Here is an 18478-nt window from a genome sequence, read left to right on the forward strand (position 1 = left end):
ATGCAAGCACAGGGGGGCAGCGAGGAGGACAGAGGGAGAGGCAGACTCAGGTAAGCAGGGAGCCCCATACCAGGATCCTGGGATCATGACCTGGGCCAAAGGCAGATACTTAACTGACTCAGCCTTCCAGGTACCCCTGGCAAGGTTTATGTTATGAATGTTTTACCACAATTTAAAACATTAATAATGTAATATGCCAAAAACCATTGAGTTGTGCATAGTATCCGAATTTTTATCTCAATAAAGCTGTTTGTTTTTTAAAGATTCTTATTTAGGGCAGCCCCGGTGGCGCAGTGGTTTAGCGCCGCCTGCAGCCCAGGGCATGATCCTGGAGACCCGGGATCGAGTCCCACGTCAGGCTCTCTGTGTGGTGCCTGCTTCTCCCTCTGCCTGTGTCTCTGCCTCTCTCTCTCTCTGTCTCTATGAATAAATAAAATAAAATCTTTAAAAAAAATAAAAATAAAGATTCTTATTTATTTATTTGGGAGAGAGATAGAACATGAGGGAGAGGGAGAAACAGATTTCCCACTGAGAAGGGAGCCCTATGTGGGGCTCTATCTCAGAACCCAGAGATCATGACCTGAACCAAAGGCAGACACTTAACCGACTGAGCCACCTGGGGCCCTTGTTTGTTTGTTTGTTTGTTTATTTGTTTGTTTTTTAGATTTTATTTATTTGAGAGAGAACATAAGCAGGGGGGAGAGGCAGAAGGAGAGGGAGAAGCAGACTCCCCGCTGAGCAGGAAGCCTGCCTTGGGTCTCCATCCCAGGACCCTGAGATCATGACCTGAGCTGAATGCAGACGCTTAACTGACTGAGCCACCCAGGCATGCCTGTTTATTTGTTTGTTTTTAAGATTAAAAAAAAAAATTTAAGTCATATCTACACCCAACGTGGGGCTCAAACTCACAACCCCAAGATCAAGAGTCACTCATTCCACCCACACTGAGCCAGCCAGGTGCCCCTCAATAGAGCTGTTTCTAAAAAATTCAAGTAGTAGCACAGAAATACAATATGTTATCATTTTGGTAAGATCACCCATAGATCCTTCTCCTCCCCGCTCCCCGACCCGTAAAAGGTGCTATTTCTCTAGGTGTATCTATATATAAATGCATAGAGAGAGGATGGGCAGGACCCTAATCAAACTAATAACAGTAAAGTGGGGTTTGGAGGTGGATGAGGGAACTTTAGCATTACTGGTTCACTGAATATTTTATAATGATTGCAATTTATTTATGACTCCTATAATTGGAAATATAAATTTTGGAAAAGAAAGAGAATCCGGAGGATGTAGACATCTGGGTTCATTGCTTAACCCCTGGTTCTGTCTGTCTTCCTTTGAAGGATTCCGAAAGGCTGATGGAGCAACAAGGAGCTCTACTAAAACGGCTGGCGGAGGCGGACTCAGAGAAAGCGGTAACACAGCGCCCCCTGCCGGCTCTAGTGGCTTATAGGCGACAGTGCGCAGAGGGGCTGGCCCAATGCAGTAGTGCTGGAGCCTGGCTCTGATAATTCTTTGCGCCTTAGTTTCATGATCTGTAAAATGGGCTGATGTCCCCTATCCTGCCTGCTCCGCTGGGCTTGTCTAGCTTGAACTACGACACTGAACACAACATAAGAACTGCTGCTGCTGGATTTACTAACCATCAGAGTCTGTTGCTTGAATTAACCATATTTGTATTATGGATTCAAAAGACTTTGACTCAACAGTTCCACTTCTAGAAATCACTCCCAAGGCGGCATACTCCAAAGTCTGGTCCATGGAACCCTAAGTTCCTCACAATGTTAATGGGTGCCAGACACAAAAGCAGGCAGTGATCTGAGGCCAGATAAATTGGGAAATGACTGGCTGACCTGTACAAAAAGTTCACTGAGTTAACTCCAAAGCCTTTTGGAGCATTTTAGGTATGAATGCCCTCGTGAGTCTCCAAGGGTTTGGCCCTTGGTCCTTAATGCCTCTCAGAACATCATGATGGGAGATTTGGCAGTGAAGGGGATGATGCCTAAGTCTATCTCCTCAGTTTGAGAGGCTGGGAATCAAATTATGAACATCAGTAAGTTAAAACTTTAAGCTGCCTTTTCAAAAGATATAGAAGATTTAAGCACAGTATGGTAAATGTTGTGGGATTGAAGGTTATGGAACAAAATACATAAGACTTTTTAATGCATATTAGCCATTTGTCTTTGGCTGGGGAATTAATTATAGAGATTCTTTAGCATGTTTTTTGTTTTTCATTGTTTTCCACAGCTAACATTATTTTACTTATTTGTTTATTTTTAAGATGTATTTGTTTGAGAGAGGAGGAGATTTATTTATTTATTTATGACAGGGAAAGGGGGCACACATGAGTTGGGGGAGGGGCAGAGGGAGCGAATCTTGAAGTAGACTTCCCACTGAGGGGGGAGCCTGACTCCAGTCTCCTTTTCATGACCCTGAAATCATGACCTGAGCTGAAAGCAAGAGTCAGATGTTTAACTGCCTGAGCCACCCGGGCGCCTTTATCTATTTATTTTTAAATTATTATTATTTATTAAGTAGGCTCCACAGCATGGAGCCCAACATGGGGCTTGAACTCACAACGCTGAGATCAAGACTTGAGCTGAGATCGAGACTTGAACGCTTAACGGACTGAGCCACCCAGGCGTCCCTAACATTATTTTAAATTGCAAAATCAGGGAACCCTGGGTGGCACAGCAGTTTAGCGCCTGCCTTTGGCCCAGGGCGCAATCCTGGAGACCCGGGATCGAATCCCACGTCAGGCTCCCAGTGCATGGAGCCTGCTTCTCCCTCTGCCTGTGTCTCTGTCTCTCTCTCTATGTGACTATCATAAATAAATTAAAAATTAAAAAAAAATACATTGTAAAATCAATACCTGCTTGTCATCTTAAATATTTAATACAGGGAAGCCCGGGTGGCTCAGCGGTTTAGCACTGGCTTCAGTTCACACCCTGGAGACTTGGGATCGAGTCCCACGTCAGGCTTCCTGCATGGATCCTGCTTCTCCCTCTGCCTGTGTCTCTGCCTCTCTCTCTCTCTCTCTGTCTCTCATGAATAAATAAATAAAGTCTTAAAAAATTTTTAATGCAGATGCTGAGTGCTTCCTGCTAGGATCTTTGTGGCATGGGCCAGTGTATTTGGGACCTTGGGCCCTGGTGGCCAGGCACCATAGGAGTTGCTGTCCCCACCCCAACCCCCCCACCCCCACCCCCGGCCTGGCTTCTTTGCCCTTCCCTGGGGGCTCATGACAGTGTATGTTCTCTCTAGCGCCTGCTGTTACTACTGCAAGACAAGGACAAGGAGGTAGAAGAGCTACTCCAGGAAATACAATGTGAGAAGGTACCATCCCTGACAGTTACTCTTCCTAATGAGCCAGTAGAGCTTAGTGTATAGAGTGTACATTGGAATTGGAAACAGGGGTTCAAATGCTGGCTCTGTCACTTTCTCCATCTCTCCACAAAGGCTCAAGCGAAGACAGCATCCGAGCTTTCTAAATCCATGGAGTCCATGCGTGGGCATTTGCAGGCACAGCTCCGGTGCAAAGAGGCAGAGAACAGTCGCCTATGCATGCAGATCAAGGTACCTGCTGGCCCCACTGGTGGGGAAGGAAGGGCAGGGCATGGCAGTCCCAGGGCCGTGAGCCACACTCAGGAAGGCTTGGCCCCAAAGGTTTACGGGGTACTTGCTGCCAATGAGCTCCTGCTTCAGAGAGATTCTGGGACAGAGGCAAGAGCAGTGGACCCTAGAGGCCCTGGGTACCCTTCCCTGCAGTGACTGGGTTTAGTGTCATGACCCAGGGCCAATCAATTAATCCCTTAGGCCCTCAGGCCTACCCGTGGGGAGGGAATGGTCTCAAATGCTGCTTGCCTGTGTGAGCCAGGGACCCTCTGAGGTCAGGCTCTGCCAAGTGACTGAGAGATTCTTCTGACCACAGTGTTGGAAGTTGAAGGAAGGATTCCAGAAGAGTCCTGTCCTAGCATTAAGACTCGATGGGTTTAGTGATCTGGAGAGGTGCCATGGGGAGCTGGGAATGGCCCCTATCCCTGGCCTGCATTTGGAGAGCCCTAAGCCCCCACACAGTTGGTGACCCATTTTCTCTTTCCTTCTCCACCATCCTCTCTTTTTGCTGGTCCTCTTTCCCCTCGCTCCCCACCACTCTTCTCTCCCCGCCATCCCCTGCTTCCGGCCCTCCCCTCCAAGAACCTGGAGCGCAGTGGGAACCAGCACAAGGCAGAAGTGGAGGCCATCATGGAGCAGCTGAAGGAATTAAAGCAAAAGGGAGACCGAGACAAAGAAACCTTAAAGAAGGCCATCCGAGCCCAGAAGGAACGAGCTGAGAAGAGTGAGGAGTATGCTGAGCAGCTGCATGTGCAACTTGCTGACAAGGTGGCGGGCCTTCCCTGAGGGTGGCCACGGGGTTGGGATGGGGGTGGAGGGCGAAGAGGGTAGAGGTATCAGTGCTGGCTAGGCAGTGCTGGCTAGGCGGTAGCCACTGGCTGTGAGCTGGCTGTGATCGGAGGGTTGGTGATGGTGGAAAGGGCAAATGTCCTGGGGCGAGGGGCGGCAGTGGGTGAGTAAATGGTAAAAGGATGAAAGCAGGGTGGGCGGCTGGCTGGAGACCCTGAAGGGGACATTTTAGTCAATATCGTGTGGGAATGATAGTTAAGAAGGATTTCCAAGTAAAGTGCATGTTATTGCTAGAAATGTAGAAGCTAACAGCTGGGCTCAGTCACCCTTGGTGTCTCTGGAAAGGGACTGTGGGGGTGAGGAGTCATCCAGGTGAGCCCAGCCCCCCGCTCCCTCGGCCTCAGTGCTGACCCATCACGGGGCTGACGGGTCCTGTGGTCCCATGTTCCCAGGATCTTTATGTCGCTGAAGCTTTATCCACTCTGGAATCATGGAGGAGCCGCTACAATCAAGTTGTGAAAGACAAGGGAGACCTCGAGTTGGAAATTATCGTCCTGAACGAGTACGTGTGTTTAGAGGAGGGCACGTGGGCTATTGAGGGAAAAGGGCATACAAGGCGGGTCCCAGCACCCTCACAGCTGCTGTGTAGTCTCACCCGTCAGGGGCTGCATTGGGCTGAGGTGTGGCAGCCCTGGCCGTCAATGTGGAGGGGCTGGGCTTCTCTGCTCACAGAGGTCCAGGAGCCACTGGAAATGCCATGTCTTCTCTCTATTGTCTGCCCAGTGACAGCAGCTGTTTTGCCTAGCAGTTGGTAGGTCAGAGTAGGGGGCAAAAGTGGCCTCGTTGTAGGGGACGGAACTCAAACCTTTCTCATCACTAGCTACCAGTGACCAGATATTCTCAGTGTCATCTATAATCCTGTATTCGTTCATTTGAAAAATATTTATTGAGCATCTGTTCTATACCAGGCTGTGTGCTGGCCTTCAGGGTCACAGCAGTGACAAGACAAATGCATCCCCTACCCTCTTGGAGTTAGCCCCGGACTCCAGGAGAGAACCCCAGACTACAGAGATGTGGACTCCCAGGGCTGTGGACTGATCATGGGGGAGTTAGCTGAGAAAGTGTCTCTTGATTTTGCTGTATTCTACTTAATTTAGCAAACATTCTGAGAACCTGCTATGTGTTGGGCCCCCTGCCAGGAGCTATCCTCTTGGGGTTCTCTGACTGGTAGGAGATAATGAGGGCAGAAGGATACATGGAACAGACGAGGAATTGGGGAAGGGATGCTCTAAGGAAGGACATCTGAACTGGGTTTTTAAGGGTGAGGAGGAGTTTGCCGGGTAGAACAACATGATGTGTTTGCTTGGGCCTACTACTCTGTGCTTAGCAAATATTTGCTAAATGAACTGTAATTGATCATTCCTGAGAGCACACACTGTGTAAAGTTTCTGTATTGGGTCTGTGGTCAAGATAAAGCAAGCATCTGAGAGCCCAAATGTTCCTGTGAGACCACAGTCTCGGTTGCTGGATTACAGCCCTGCTGAGTGACTGGTAGGGAGGGAAGGGAGTGAGGGCAGGTGGACACTTAGCGTCTTTCCCTCTGTGCTGTATACATTCACTGCATTTTTTCTGTCCTGTGCTAGGTAAATGCTCACACATGTGAACAAGGGAGAGGAATGTCTGGGGGTGTCCCTGACCACCCAGCCTGGGAGTTCTGTCCTAACTTCAAGACCTGCTGGGCTAAGAGATCCATGGGGTGCCATGAAGAGTTGGGAAGGGACCCTGTCTCTGGTTCTTGTCTTCAGGGAGTGTCTTGGCCTCGTAGGAGGATTAGAAAACAAAGGCTTCTTTCTGGAGGGAGTGGTATGGGAGACAAATCTAGAGGCTGTTAGAAGAGGGGGTTTGGGGATCCCTGGGTGGCGCAGCGGTTTAGCCCCTGCCTTTGGCCCAGGGCGCGATCCTGGAGACCCGGGATCGAATCCCACGTTGGGCTCCTGGTGCATGGAGCCTGCTTCTCCCTCTGCCTGTGTCTCTGCCTCTCTCTCTCTCTCACTGTGTGCCTATCATAAATAAAGTAAAATAAAAAATAAAAAAAAAAAAAAAAAAGAAGAGGTTTGTGGGAATGCCACAGCAGCAATGCCAGGGCAGAGCAAGGGAGTGGAGACTGGGGAGCAGACAGGGCACTAGGGAGGGACACTTGGCCCCACTCCACACAAAGACCTGGGCTTCTCAGAACCCACGTAATTGCTTCCCTTTGTCTGCTTTCACTCTGCGGCCTTCTAGCCGGGTGACAGATCTCGTAAACCAACAACAAACATTGGAGGAGAAGATGCGGGAAGACCGAGACAGCCTGGTGGAGAGACTACACCGGCAGACTGCCGAGTATTCCGCGTTCAAGCTAGAGAACGAGAGGCTGAAGGTCTGTAATGAGAGTGGGCCCACACCATGAATGGAGGGCAGCAGGATCCCTGGTGGGGCACTCCAGATGGGGCCCCACAGATGATTCAAGGCTCTTCAGAGGACCTGGAGGCAGCGACATGATTAGGATGGTGTGCACTAGAGTCAGAAAGGCCTGGATTTGGGGCACCTGGGTGGCTCAGCTGGTTAGGCATCTGTCTTCAGCTCAGGTCATGATCTCAGGTTCCTGGGATTGAGCTCCACATTGGGCTCTCTACTCAGTGCGGAGTCTGCTTCTCTCTCAAGTAAATAAATAAAATCTTGAAAAGAAAGGCCTGGATTCAAGTTCTGACTACCTTTCACTAGCTACAGACCCCTGGCTAGACGGTTTATCCTTTGTCACTGTGATTTTCTTAGCGAGAGGAAAGGAGACTCTGGTGAGAACATGGTAATGTGTGTGACATGCTTAACACGCACACTCAGCACATGTGGGTGAAACATACTTGACTGGAGGTGGGCACTGACTCCTGGGAAGCTACTGCCCCCTCCATAAACATCCATTCCCCTCACCTCCCAACCTCCCAATAGTGGAATGGTTGTCTCTACTTTATAGAATAAGGGGAGACAGGCTTAGAGGGGGGTCAGGTTTGTTGCCAAGATTTTGCCCTGGAAGTGTTAGAGCTAGTTAGGATTTATAGCCCAGTCATATTCTGAAGCTCCAGCTCTTAACTACTTGATGTGTACCCTCCTAGCACAATAGGGACGAGAGGCACTGGATTTAGGGTTCATGTTTCAGGAGCCAGGTTGGACCTTTTTAATTGAACTTGACCGTCAAATCTAGGTTTATGTGTTTATTTTTAAAAATACTTTATTTATTTATTTTTTTTAATTTTTATTTATTTATGATAGTCACAGAGAGAGAGAGAGAGAGAGCGAGAGAGAGAGGCAGAGACACAGGCAGAGGGAGAAGCAGGCTCCATGCACTGGGAGCCCGATGTGGGATTCGATCCCGGGTCTCCAGGATCGCGCCCTAGGCCGAAGGCAGGCGCCAAACCGCTGCGCCACCTAGGGATCCCTAAAAATACTTTATTTTTAAGTAATTTCTATACCCAACATGGGGCTTGAACTCCCAACCCTGAGATCAAGTTACATGTTCTACCAACTGAGCCAGCCGGGTGCCCCCAGGTTTATCTTTGCTTACTGATTTATCTGTTAATTGAGATTGATTTTTAAGGGAAGTATGACATATGGAAAGGTATACACATTCTAGAATATTCATAAAGTGAACACATTTTGTCCATCAGTCACCCTGATCCAAACCTTACTAGCATCCCGGTGACCTCATCCGCTTACAAATATCCATGGGAGAGGTGACTGTTATCTTGACTTCTCTCACCACAGATTAGCTTGCCTGTTTTTGACTTTCATGCCTGGCTTTCATTCAGCATTATGTCTGTGAATGATCCATGCTGTGTAGCAGGTCTCGTTCTTCAGGCTGTTTGGTCAGCCGTTGTAGGAGTACACCATACTATATTTATCCCTCTGGTCAATCGACATTTGAGTTGTATAGCATCTTCGTACATCTTTGAGTGCACCTATTTGGGGTATTTTTATAAGTTAAATACCTTGAGGTAGAATTGCCTGGTCATTGGATGGCGAGTATAAGTTCAGCTTTGGTAGAGGTTACCATAAAATAGGGCAGTTATACAAATTTATACTCTCTCATCAGGTGTGTGCAAGAGGCAACAGTTGCTCCCTGTCTCCTCGGGGACACTTGGTATTTGTCCTTCTCAATGGAGCTACTCTGGTGGGAGGGTTGCCACCTCATTTTGTTTTAGTGGGGTTGCTGGGAAGTGAAAGGCAGCCTCTAAGCCTAACAGGTGTTTAGGGGATTAGTTACAGCACTTGTGTCTGTGGAGGGTCATATAGTGTGGCCATGCAAAATGATGTTTGTAGGGGCACCTGGCTGGCTCAATCAGGAGAGCATGAAACTCTTGGGGTTGTGAATTCAAGCTCCTCGTTGAGTGTACAGATAATTAAAATGTTTTTAAAAAATGATGTTTGGGGATCCCTGGGTGGCTCAGCGGTTTAGCGCCTGCCTTTGGCCCAGAGTGCGGCCCTGGAGTCCCGGGATCGACTCCCACATCAGGCTCCTGGCATGGAGTCTGCCTCTCTCTCTCTTTCTATGTCTCTCATGAATAAATAAATAAAATCTTTAAAAAAATGATGTTTATAGAAATGTATTGTCTATAATGTTGTTGATGATGTTCTCTAGTAAAAGTTGAAAACGTTACAGAAATCTGATACAGAAGTGATGTTCTTTGTTTACTGTAGATGCACATTTTTCCAGTCCCCCCCCAATACTAATAAAGATATTCAAACACATACACACCCATTATTCTGCAGCTTGCTTGCTTTTCTCATTCAGCCATCTTTCATGGATATCTTTTTAAGTCAGGTTTTATTTTTTTTAGGTCAGGTTTTTGTTTTATAGCTTTATCTCTTTCAAATGATTGCATATTGTTTTTTTGTATTGAGATACTATGATTCCTTTTGTCCCTTCTACAAAAGGTGAACATTTAGGTTGTAGGAGAACATTTGTTGACTTGAGAAGTAGGTCACAATAATGGTTACATGAAAAAGCATGTTTCAAAGCAGTAAATACAATATAATCTCATTCCTGTTGAAAAAAATAATAAAGTATCTTCTCAGCTACAGACAGCAATAAAGCAAGGCATCATGCATCATGATTGGTTGTTTGTGGTCTTACCTCCATTTTCTTTTCTTTTTTTTTTTTTTTCTTTTTAAAGATTTATTGATTTGAGAGAGGAGCAGGGAGAGGGACAGAGAGAGAGGGAGAGAAGCAGACGGACTCCCTGATGAATGGGGAGCCCCATATGGGGCTCCATCTCATGAACCTGAGACCATGACCGGAGCTGAAACCAAGAGTCAGATGCTTAACTGACTGAGCTACCCAGACACACACCCTGTTTTTTAAATATTTATTTATTTATTTTAGAACAGCCAGGGGGAGGGACAAAGGGAGAGGGAGAAAATCCCAAGCAGGCTCCTCCCCACAGAGCCCGACTCAGGGCTTCATCTCACAACTGTGAGATTTTGACCTGAGCTGAAACCTAGAGACAGACACTTAACTGACTGAGCCACCCAGGGACCCTTTACCTCCATTTTCTTTTTTTCTTTTTTTAAGATTTTATTTATTTATTCACGAGAGACACACACACACAGAGGCAGAGACAGGCAGAGGGAGAAGCAGGCTCCATGCAGGGAGCCTGATGTGGGACTCGATCCCGGGTCTCCCAGATCACACCCCGGGCTGAAGGCAGTGCTAAACCACTAAGCCACTGGGGCTGCTCAACCTCCATTTTCTTTAACGATTATGTATAACTTTTGTAGCAAGGACAAGAAAACACAGGAATTGCTTATTTGCATCTACAGTTGACCCTTGAACACATAGGTTTGAATTGTGTGGGTCCACTTATATATGGAATTTTTTTGATAAATACAGTTTAGTATTGTAAGTGTATTTTTCTTTTTTTTTTTTTTTAAGATTTTATTTATTTATTCATGAGAGACACACAGAGAAAGGCAGAGACACAGGCAGGGAGAGAAGCAGGTTCCCTGAAGGGACTGATGTGGGACTCAATCCCAGGACCCAGGGATCATGACCTGAGCCAAAGGCAGATGCTCAACCACCAAGCCACCCAGGTGTCCCTAAATGTATTTTTCTTATGATTATCCTAACATTTTATTTGCTTTATCTTACTTTATTGTAAGATTACAGTATATAATACATATGTAGCATACAAAATATGTGTTTATTTTGTTGGTAAGGCTTCTGGTCAACAGTAAGTTGTTCGTAGTTAAGTTTTGGGGGAGTCAAAAGTTACAGGTGCATTTTCAACTGTGTGGGAGTTTGGTGGCTCTAAGCTCCCCATTCATTGGTTGCCCTGGTACCTCCCTTAGGAAATCTGCTAGTGTGGGTTTGAGTAGCAGGGCTTCCTTTGGCCCCTGGGAGTGAGAGTAGGATGGCTGCCTGCTCTGGGAACCTTCCTGGGGGTTACTCACTAGCCACCCCTTCCAGGCTAGCTTCGCCCCGATGGAGGACAAGCTCAATCAGGCGCACATTGAGGTACAGCAGCTGAAGGCATCAGTTAAGAACTACGAAGGGATGATTGACAACTATAAGAGTCAGGTAGGTGGTGGACCGGGATGTTAATCATGAAGCCTCTCCCAGGGTGAGCTGGCCATCAAAGGTGTTTTTCACCGAAACTCAGCTCAGTGCTTTGCTGCCCCCTAGGTGATGAAGACCAGATTGGAGGCTGATGAAGTGGCTGCCCAGCTAGAACGCTGTGACAAAGAGAACAAGATCCTTAAAGACGAGATGAACAAAGAGATCGAAGCGGTACCGCTCTCCTTGCTTGCTTTCTTCACCCACACAGGCCCATGTCTGTCCCCCTTGGTTGCCTGTGAGCCTCCCTGATTTAGACCAGAAAGATTAACGAGTTTTCTCATTGCTGGGCTGGTCCACGCTTCCCTGTACGTGCCTTCTCTCTCTTGAGCTGCTGTTCTATCCCGTTTCCTCCTGGTTTTCTTCTTTCTTCAGTTCCCTTAAAATAATCTCTCCTGCTTCAAGCATCCAAGTGAATTCAAATGTTCAAATCTGCCAGGTCTTAGGCATGCCTATTTCATTCTGGGTCAACCCAAAGATGTGCCTCCTCTCCCTTTCCTCTTTCCCCAGACAGCCTTATTCTAGAGCAAAGGGATCATTTCATCTTAATATTAACCTAGGAGAAGGGCTGAGTCACTAATCTGTTGCATAGCCTTGGGCAAGTCCCCCATCCCCATCCTGTCCCTAGCCTCCTTGTTAATACAGGATGGACTAAGTCAGAGAGTTCTAACCTTCTCCTCTGACCTGTAGCATTAAGATTGCCTTCCTAGGGGCTTTGGAGTTAGACTGGACCTTAATCCTGGCTCTATCAGTTTCTAGCTGAGCAACCTTAGGGAAGTGGCTTTGCTCTTATGATCCTTAGAGTCCTTATATTGGGACAACAGCATCTAATTTATAGGTTGTTGCATGAATTAATTGAGAGAGCCCTTAGCATAGTGCCTGGGTCCTGGTGTTTGCTATGTAACAGTCATTATTCTTAAGTGATTAAAGGAGTGGCAGGCTTGAGGGCAAGTTAAGGTCAAGTGTGTCCCTCAGAGAACAGCTGGACACCCTCAGTGTTCTCACAGGATCCTCTTCTGGGGACCAAGGGTGACCCTGCCCTAACTCCAAAGGACTCTGGCTAGCCCCACCAGCAGGGGGACTCTTCCCAAGGGTGGGCTTTTCTCTCCCACTGCAGGCCCGTAGGCAGTTCCAGTCCCAGCTGGCTGACCTGCAGCAGCTGCCTGACATCCTGAAGATCACAGAGGCTAAGCTGGCAGAGTGCCAAGACCAGCTGCAGGGCTATGAGAGGAAGAACATCGACCTTACAGCCATCATATCAGACCTGCGCAGCCGGGTAAGGGACTGGCAGAAAGGGTCCCACGAACTGGCGCGAGCAGGGGCCCGCTTACCAAGATGAGCTGCACATACCCCCCAAGGGAGGACCACTTCCTTTTTCTTGGCTGCCGCTTTCTGAAAGGAGTGAGCTATCATCAGTGCTGTGAAATAAAAGTCTGGTGTGCCAAATGCCTTGTGTTTGCACAAAGTGATTGTAGTTATAGGAGTCGTCACTCTGCTGTGTTGCCCTGCCCCCGGAAGCTCCAAGTCTCTAACTGCCTCTGCTCTTCAGGCTCTCCTGCTGTGCTGGGCCACGCCTCCAGCAGAGACACCCAGCCAGAAGTGTTCTTTTCCCCAACTTTCTCTTGCTTGAGCTGCCTTTCCCTACTCTTACCAGATCCATGGCCTGAGGTTCTGACCTGAAAGAGGGCTCCTTCCCCCTAGAAGCAGACTGCCTCTTGGTTACTGGAATCCTGCCTCTGGTCTGTGCCTCTCCTTTGTAGTGGGACCTTGGGCCAGGCCCTTCTCCACTCTTGACCTACTGCCTTGTAACAATAAACGTAGCTGTGGTTTTTGTGAGCACAGACTTTGTACTCCAGTATTCTCTCATGTAATTCTCCCAAGAACTTTGTGAGGCATAGATACTATTTTCTCCATTTTCCTAAAAGCAGCCCAAGGCATAGAGATACAATTTCCTGAGGTCACAGAGCTGATAGTTAATGAACAGGGCTTGGAACCCAGCTAGCTCCATCTGCTTTCCAAGCCCATGTTCTCAGTCCTCTTAAGTTGCCTGCCCTGTCTTGAGCCTGAGCATTCTGAGGGCCTTTTGAGGCTGCCATCTGAGACTTCTGCATATGGCAGCTCTCTGGATAACTTCTCAAACTCGCCAGCCTGAAAGACTTGCTAGGTTTCCTGTTGCCTCACCTGCACTTGTCCCTCATCAAAGGGAGAATGAAATCAGCGGTGTCAACAATGTAGTTGGTAAAGCTCCGTGGCCTGGTCATGTGGGCCAGTTAAGCCCGCCATCTGCTTCTGTCTTCTGTCTGCCCTGGATCCTATTGAGTGGCCTCTCCTGATCAAGAAATCGTCACCGTGGTTCATTGGGATGAAACCTGACTTCTCTTCGTGTGGGGAAAGCCTTCACAGGAGCTGGGCCTAACCTGTCCTACCTCTCCTCTCTCCTCCAGGTTGTGCGTTGAGACTTGGATGCCTGTTGAGGGCAGCATGCCCCTCTCCTGGGTGTGGATGACAGGTCCTAGGGGGAAGGGAGGGCTGCACCAGGAAGTTCCTTCATAAACCAGTCTGTGTTCCTGTCATTTTAGATCGAACATCAGGGGGACAAGCTGGAGATGGCAAGAGAGAAACATCAGGCTTCACAGAAGGAAAATAAACAGCTGAGTCTGAAGGTGGATGAACTGGAGAGGTTAGAGGCACTTGGTCCCATCTCTGTCCTCTTCCTAGGACCTGAGACTTTCAGCCACTTAGCTGCTCTGGGCTTACTGTGCAGAAGTGTTTGAGGGACTCAAGGTCCTGGAAGGTACAGGGCAGACCTCAGAGGAAAAGCTGTTTCCATCGCAGTGGTAAGCATTGGGGGAGAGAGGAAGGCAGTCTCTCGACTGGGGGATGCTCCAGAACAGTTTGGTCAAGTTCAGACCATCCACAGTCTACACCTATCAGAAAGGCACACTTTACCCAGCAAACCAGCAGGATCAGGATGTGGTGGTGAGGGGGCATCCCTGCCTCCCAAATCACTCTTCATTTCTGATCCTCCTTCCCTAAGAACCTTTCTGATCTGATGCTTCTGTTACCTATGGATTATCGGAGGCAATCAGGTCAAGAGTAGCTTTTAGAATCAGAAGCCCTGGGCTTGGGTCCTGGCCTTGGGTCCCCACTTGGCCACTTAACCTGTATTGTGATCTTGAGCAAATCCTTGAACCCTTTTGAACCTCTGTTTTACTCATCTTGAGAAAAGGATCAAGGTAGGGTTAACAATCTAGCTCATGAGGTTATTGTAAGTCTTCCATGAGGCCTTCCTCAAAGGCCTTAACACATTATCTGGCATAGAAAAATGCACTGGGGGCAGCCCGGTTGGCTCAGCGGTTTAGTGCTGCCTTCAGCCCAGGGCCTGATTCTGGGGACCCGGGATCAAGTCCCACGTTGGGCTCTCTGCATGGAGCCTGCTTCTCCCTCTGGCTGTGTCTCTGCCTCTCTCTCTCTCTCTCTCTCATGAATAAATAAATAAAATCTTAAAAAAAGAAAAGAAAAATGCACTGTATAGTGTATATTAGTTGCTATTATTGCAATTTTTAGGTAGGCTCCATGTTGAACACGGGGCTTGAACTCATGACCCCAAGATGCCCAAGATGCTCTACTGACTGAGTCAGCCAGGTGCCCCTACTATTATCCCAATTTTAAATATGAGGAAACTGAGCATGGAGAGGTGAAGTGACTTGCTCAAGGTGACATAGCTGGTAACTGGCAAAGCTGTGACCTAGTCTCCTGACTGTCCTCCTCCGGAGCTTTTGGCATCTGTAAAATGATGGGTAGAGCCTCGAGTTCAGAGATGAAAGTCCTGGGGCCCTGGAATGCTGTGACTGCCCAGGTGGCTCATGCAAGCCTGTATATGGGAACTTGGGCTAGCAGGTCTCCTTGGCTCCATTAATGCAGCTAGACTCAGCAGTACTTACAGAGCTTTCAACTGGAATGTATTCTAGAAGCTCACTGGGGACTGTGTGTGCATCTCAGAATGCTCACAGCAGCCCTGTGATGGGTCACATCAGTGGTAGAGAGGTCCAGCTGAAGTCCCTTTGCTGGGGGGGCAACTGCAAGCAGAAGCTGAGGGCATGGGTTTTGGTGACAGACCGCCAGCTGTGCTGAGCTCGGGCCAATGACTTCTGCTCCTAGTGCCTCAGTTTCTTCATCTGTAAAGTGGGGATAATGGTGGCACCCACCTTCCTCAGCTGCAAGGTGCCATGTTACGTGTGCCAACAGGCATGCTGGGCCTGTGTTTGCCCACCCACTCTTCACACAGGCCTCTAACCGGCTGTTCTGGCTGCTCAGCTCCCTGCCATTTTGCTGATCAGCAGGTTTCTTTGACTTATTCCTGTGGTTCCTTGGAGACTCTTGGCGTGATGAGAGCCCTGGTCCAGGGCTGACTGGCAGCCCCCTGGTGGGGTGGAACAGGACAGGCAGGGGTATGAGCAGGGTCTGATTAAGTGTTTTCACCTAGGAAACTGGAGGCCACCAGTGCCCAGAATATCGAGTTCCTACAGGTGATTGCCAAGAGGGAGGAGGCAATCCACCAGTCCCAGCTACGGCTAGAGGAGAAAACACGAGAATGTGGGAGTTTGGCCAGGCAGCTGGAGAGCGCCATTGAAGATGCTAGAAGGCAGGTCAGTCTTGATTCCATTACTAATGAGCTCTGTGACCTTGGGCAAATCATTTGACCTCTCTGAGCCTATATCCCCATCTAAAAAAATGGGCACACAGTAGTGGCACCTGCCTCATGAATTCATCCTAAGGATCAAATGAGCAATTATACTAAAGGATTTGGCACTTTATTCATGATGGCTTATTCAGTTGCAGCCTGTGTGAGACTCAGCCAGGTTTACCACAGCTCAGGTGATGACTCATGGGGTGTGGAGAAAGGGCAGGTAAAGTGAATCCCAGAAATCCCCATAGTTAGTTCCTGTCCTGAGGCTCCAGGGAGGTATCCACAGCGATGTGCAAGTCCTGTCTGTGAGACCAGAGTGGAAGTGGCCCAGGCTTCTCTGCCAGGTATTTCCCATGTCAAGTAAGCCAGCCCCACCTGTGTGCCTTCTGGGCAGGTGGAGCAAACCAAGGAGCATGCAATGTCCAAGGAGCGAGCTGCCCAGAACAAAATTCTGGACCTTGAGACCCAGTTGAGCAGGACCAAAACTGAACTCAGCCAGCTGCGGCGGAGCCGGGACGATGTGAGTTCAGGCTGGAGGGTAGGGGGTAGAAGAGAAAGGAGTGGATTGAGATTTTAGCTTCCTAGGGCCTGTAGGGCAAGGTGTTTCATGGTGGTTTTTATGAATATGACATGGTTTTATCTTTCTTAAATCACTTCCCCATCCCTTCAGGATATTCCAGGCAGATCCCTTTTTTTCTTAACCCCTTTATTAAGATATCATTTACATATTGTAAAATTCACTCATTTACAGTGTACAATTCAATGGTTTTTAGTATATTCATGGAGGTATGCCACTATCATCACAATCTAAGTTTAGAATGTTTTCAGAAGGAAATCTCATACCCATAAGCAGTCACTCCCATTCTCTTGCCCTCAGCCCCCAACAAACACGGATCAAGTCTGTAGGGATCTGTCTGTTCTGGACATTTTGCACACTTGGCCCACACTCTTGTTCTTCTCAGGCTGACCGTCGCTACCAAAGCCGGCTACAAGACCTCAAAGATCGCCTGGAACAGTCGGAGAGCACCAATCGCAGCATGCAGAACTATGTCCAGTTCCTCAAGTCATCCTATGCCAACGTGTTCGGGGACAGTCCCTACACTACCTACCTGACCAGCTCTCCCATCCGCTCCCGGTCTCCTCCTGCCTAAGGCAGCCGATCTTGGGCCAAGAGCCTGGATTGATGCCATGGGAACTGAGGGGCTGAGCCACAGCTGGAAAGCCTGTTGCTTCCCTCTGTTCCACTGATGAAGTGTGTGCAGGATCTTGTCTGAGCTACTGGCTCCAGCAAAGTCCCTAAAACAGTGGGGGGAGCGGGGGTGTGAGGAACGAAACCAGAATGATTTAGTTTTCTCCTCTCTGACAGTCACCTAATGGAAAATTTTTGATTACCTTGACATGCCTTAAATCTATTAATCTTAGGGTACCAGATTTTAATTCACCGTGACTTTGCTCCTTCCTTTCCTGAGAAAATGATTTGGACTTTTTCTTCCAGTTCCCTCCCAGCTCTCCTTTTGAGGAATCTCTCTCTCGGGTTTTCTTTCACCTGAACCAGCAGGAGCTATTAGCCAGAGCTCCTTACCACCCTTCCTGGGCTGTGAGCATGTTCACTTGCTGTTTTATTTCATGGTATGGTGTTTGCGCCAAGGCCCTCCTCCATGCCCAGCGGAAACCTCATGTCCGAGTTTCCTTGAGGCCACTTTCCCCCCAGTGTGTCACAACAGACACTGCAGGGCTCATGTCCAGTGGTCTTTTAAAAGTGTAACCCCAATCTCAATGATTTTTGTTTCTCTTTGCCAGGTTTGTATCTTTGGAATGCATTTATTCTGGAAATTTGTGTGCTGTTTTACAAAAAGCTTTTATAATCAATATTTAAGTCTCCATTGGATGATTTCCTTTACCCACCCCTTCCCTTTTCTAAAAATAATCAAAGAAAATGCTTCAGGAGAGCCAGTAAACAAGTACTTGGTGCCTGGGACCAAGCCTCCTCATTTCATTTTAGCCCAGGTCAGTTCTTCCTTCCTTGTGCACCTTTTTCACATCATAATCTCGTGAGATGCCTGGAGGAAACACACTGCTCAGTGTCAGGTGGGATGGATAGGATGGAGGAAGATAAGATGTGTACATACTACTATTCTTAAAATGTTGGTTTTTCTCTTTAAAAAGATCTTATTTTTAAAAATTCTTGTTTAAAGACTTTATTTTTTTTTTAATTTTTATTTATGTATGATAGTCACACACACACAGAGAGAGAGAGAGGCAGAGACACAGGCAGAGGGAGAAGCAGGCTCCATGCAGGGAGCCCGATGTGGGACTCAATCCCAGGTCTCCAGGATCACGCCGTGGGCCAAAGGCAGGCGCCAAACCACTGCGCCACCCAGGGACCCCCTATACTAACAAAGTTTTTAAGGATATGTTTGTGATTCTGGACATTTAGCAAAAAATGAGCTCACACATACCAGTGCTTTCACTTAGAATAATGTTTTCCAAGATCCATCCATGTCGCGTAGTCTGCATTCGCACTTCATCTTATGGCCAAATAATACTCCATTGTCCGAATACACCCTATTTTATTCATCACCCTATTTTATTTAGGACACTTGTGTTTCCACTTTTTAGCTACTATGAGTAATCCTGCTAGGCGCATTCTAGGAGTTTTTGTGTGGATGCAGGTTTCATTCCTCTAGGGTATACACACTTAGTGCTCGATCAATGGTAACGCTAAGCTGAGGAACTGT

The 18478-nt window shown here is 47.9% G+C and overlaps 1 protein-coding gene across 20 annotated transcripts in view; it reads left to right on the top strand.

Moving 5' to 3' along the window:
• ODF2 (outer dense fiber of sperm tails 2) overlaps nucleotides 1-17611 on the top strand; it is a 35783-nt gene extending 18172 nt beyond the window's left edge. For all 20 annotated transcript variants that reach the window (XM_072778168.1, XM_072778164.1, XM_072778174.1 and 17 more), the window contains 13 exons: nucleotides 1344-1415; nucleotides 3265-3336; nucleotides 3460-3576; nucleotides 4198-4383; nucleotides 4857-4966; nucleotides 6688-6823; nucleotides 10904-11014; nucleotides 11120-11224; nucleotides 12168-12326; nucleotides 13630-13730; nucleotides 15537-15699; nucleotides 16135-16260; nucleotides 16703-17611. In XM_072778168.1, the coding sequence (XP_072634269.1) occupies nucleotides 1344-1415; nucleotides 3265-3336; nucleotides 3460-3576; nucleotides 4198-4383; nucleotides 4857-4966; nucleotides 6688-6823; nucleotides 10904-11014; nucleotides 11120-11224; nucleotides 12168-12326; nucleotides 13630-13730; nucleotides 15537-15699; nucleotides 16135-16260; nucleotides 16703-16891 (1647 nt within the window). In that variant the 3' untranslated portion in view covers nucleotides 16892-17611. The remainder of the gene's footprint in view (nucleotides 1-1343; nucleotides 1416-3264; nucleotides 3337-3459; nucleotides 3577-4197; nucleotides 4384-4856; nucleotides 4967-6687; nucleotides 6824-10903; nucleotides 11015-11119; nucleotides 11225-12167; nucleotides 12327-13629; nucleotides 13731-15536; nucleotides 15700-16134; nucleotides 16261-16702) is intronic.
• The last annotated feature ends 867 nt before the right edge of the window (nucleotides 17612-18478 follow it).

This window comes from Canis lupus, chromosome 16 (genome assembly GCF_048164855.1).
Source record: "Canis lupus baileyi chromosome 16, mCanLup2.hap1, whole genome shotgun sequence".
NCBI classification, from domain to species: Eukaryota; Metazoa; Chordata; class Mammalia; order Carnivora; family Canidae; genus Canis; species Canis lupus.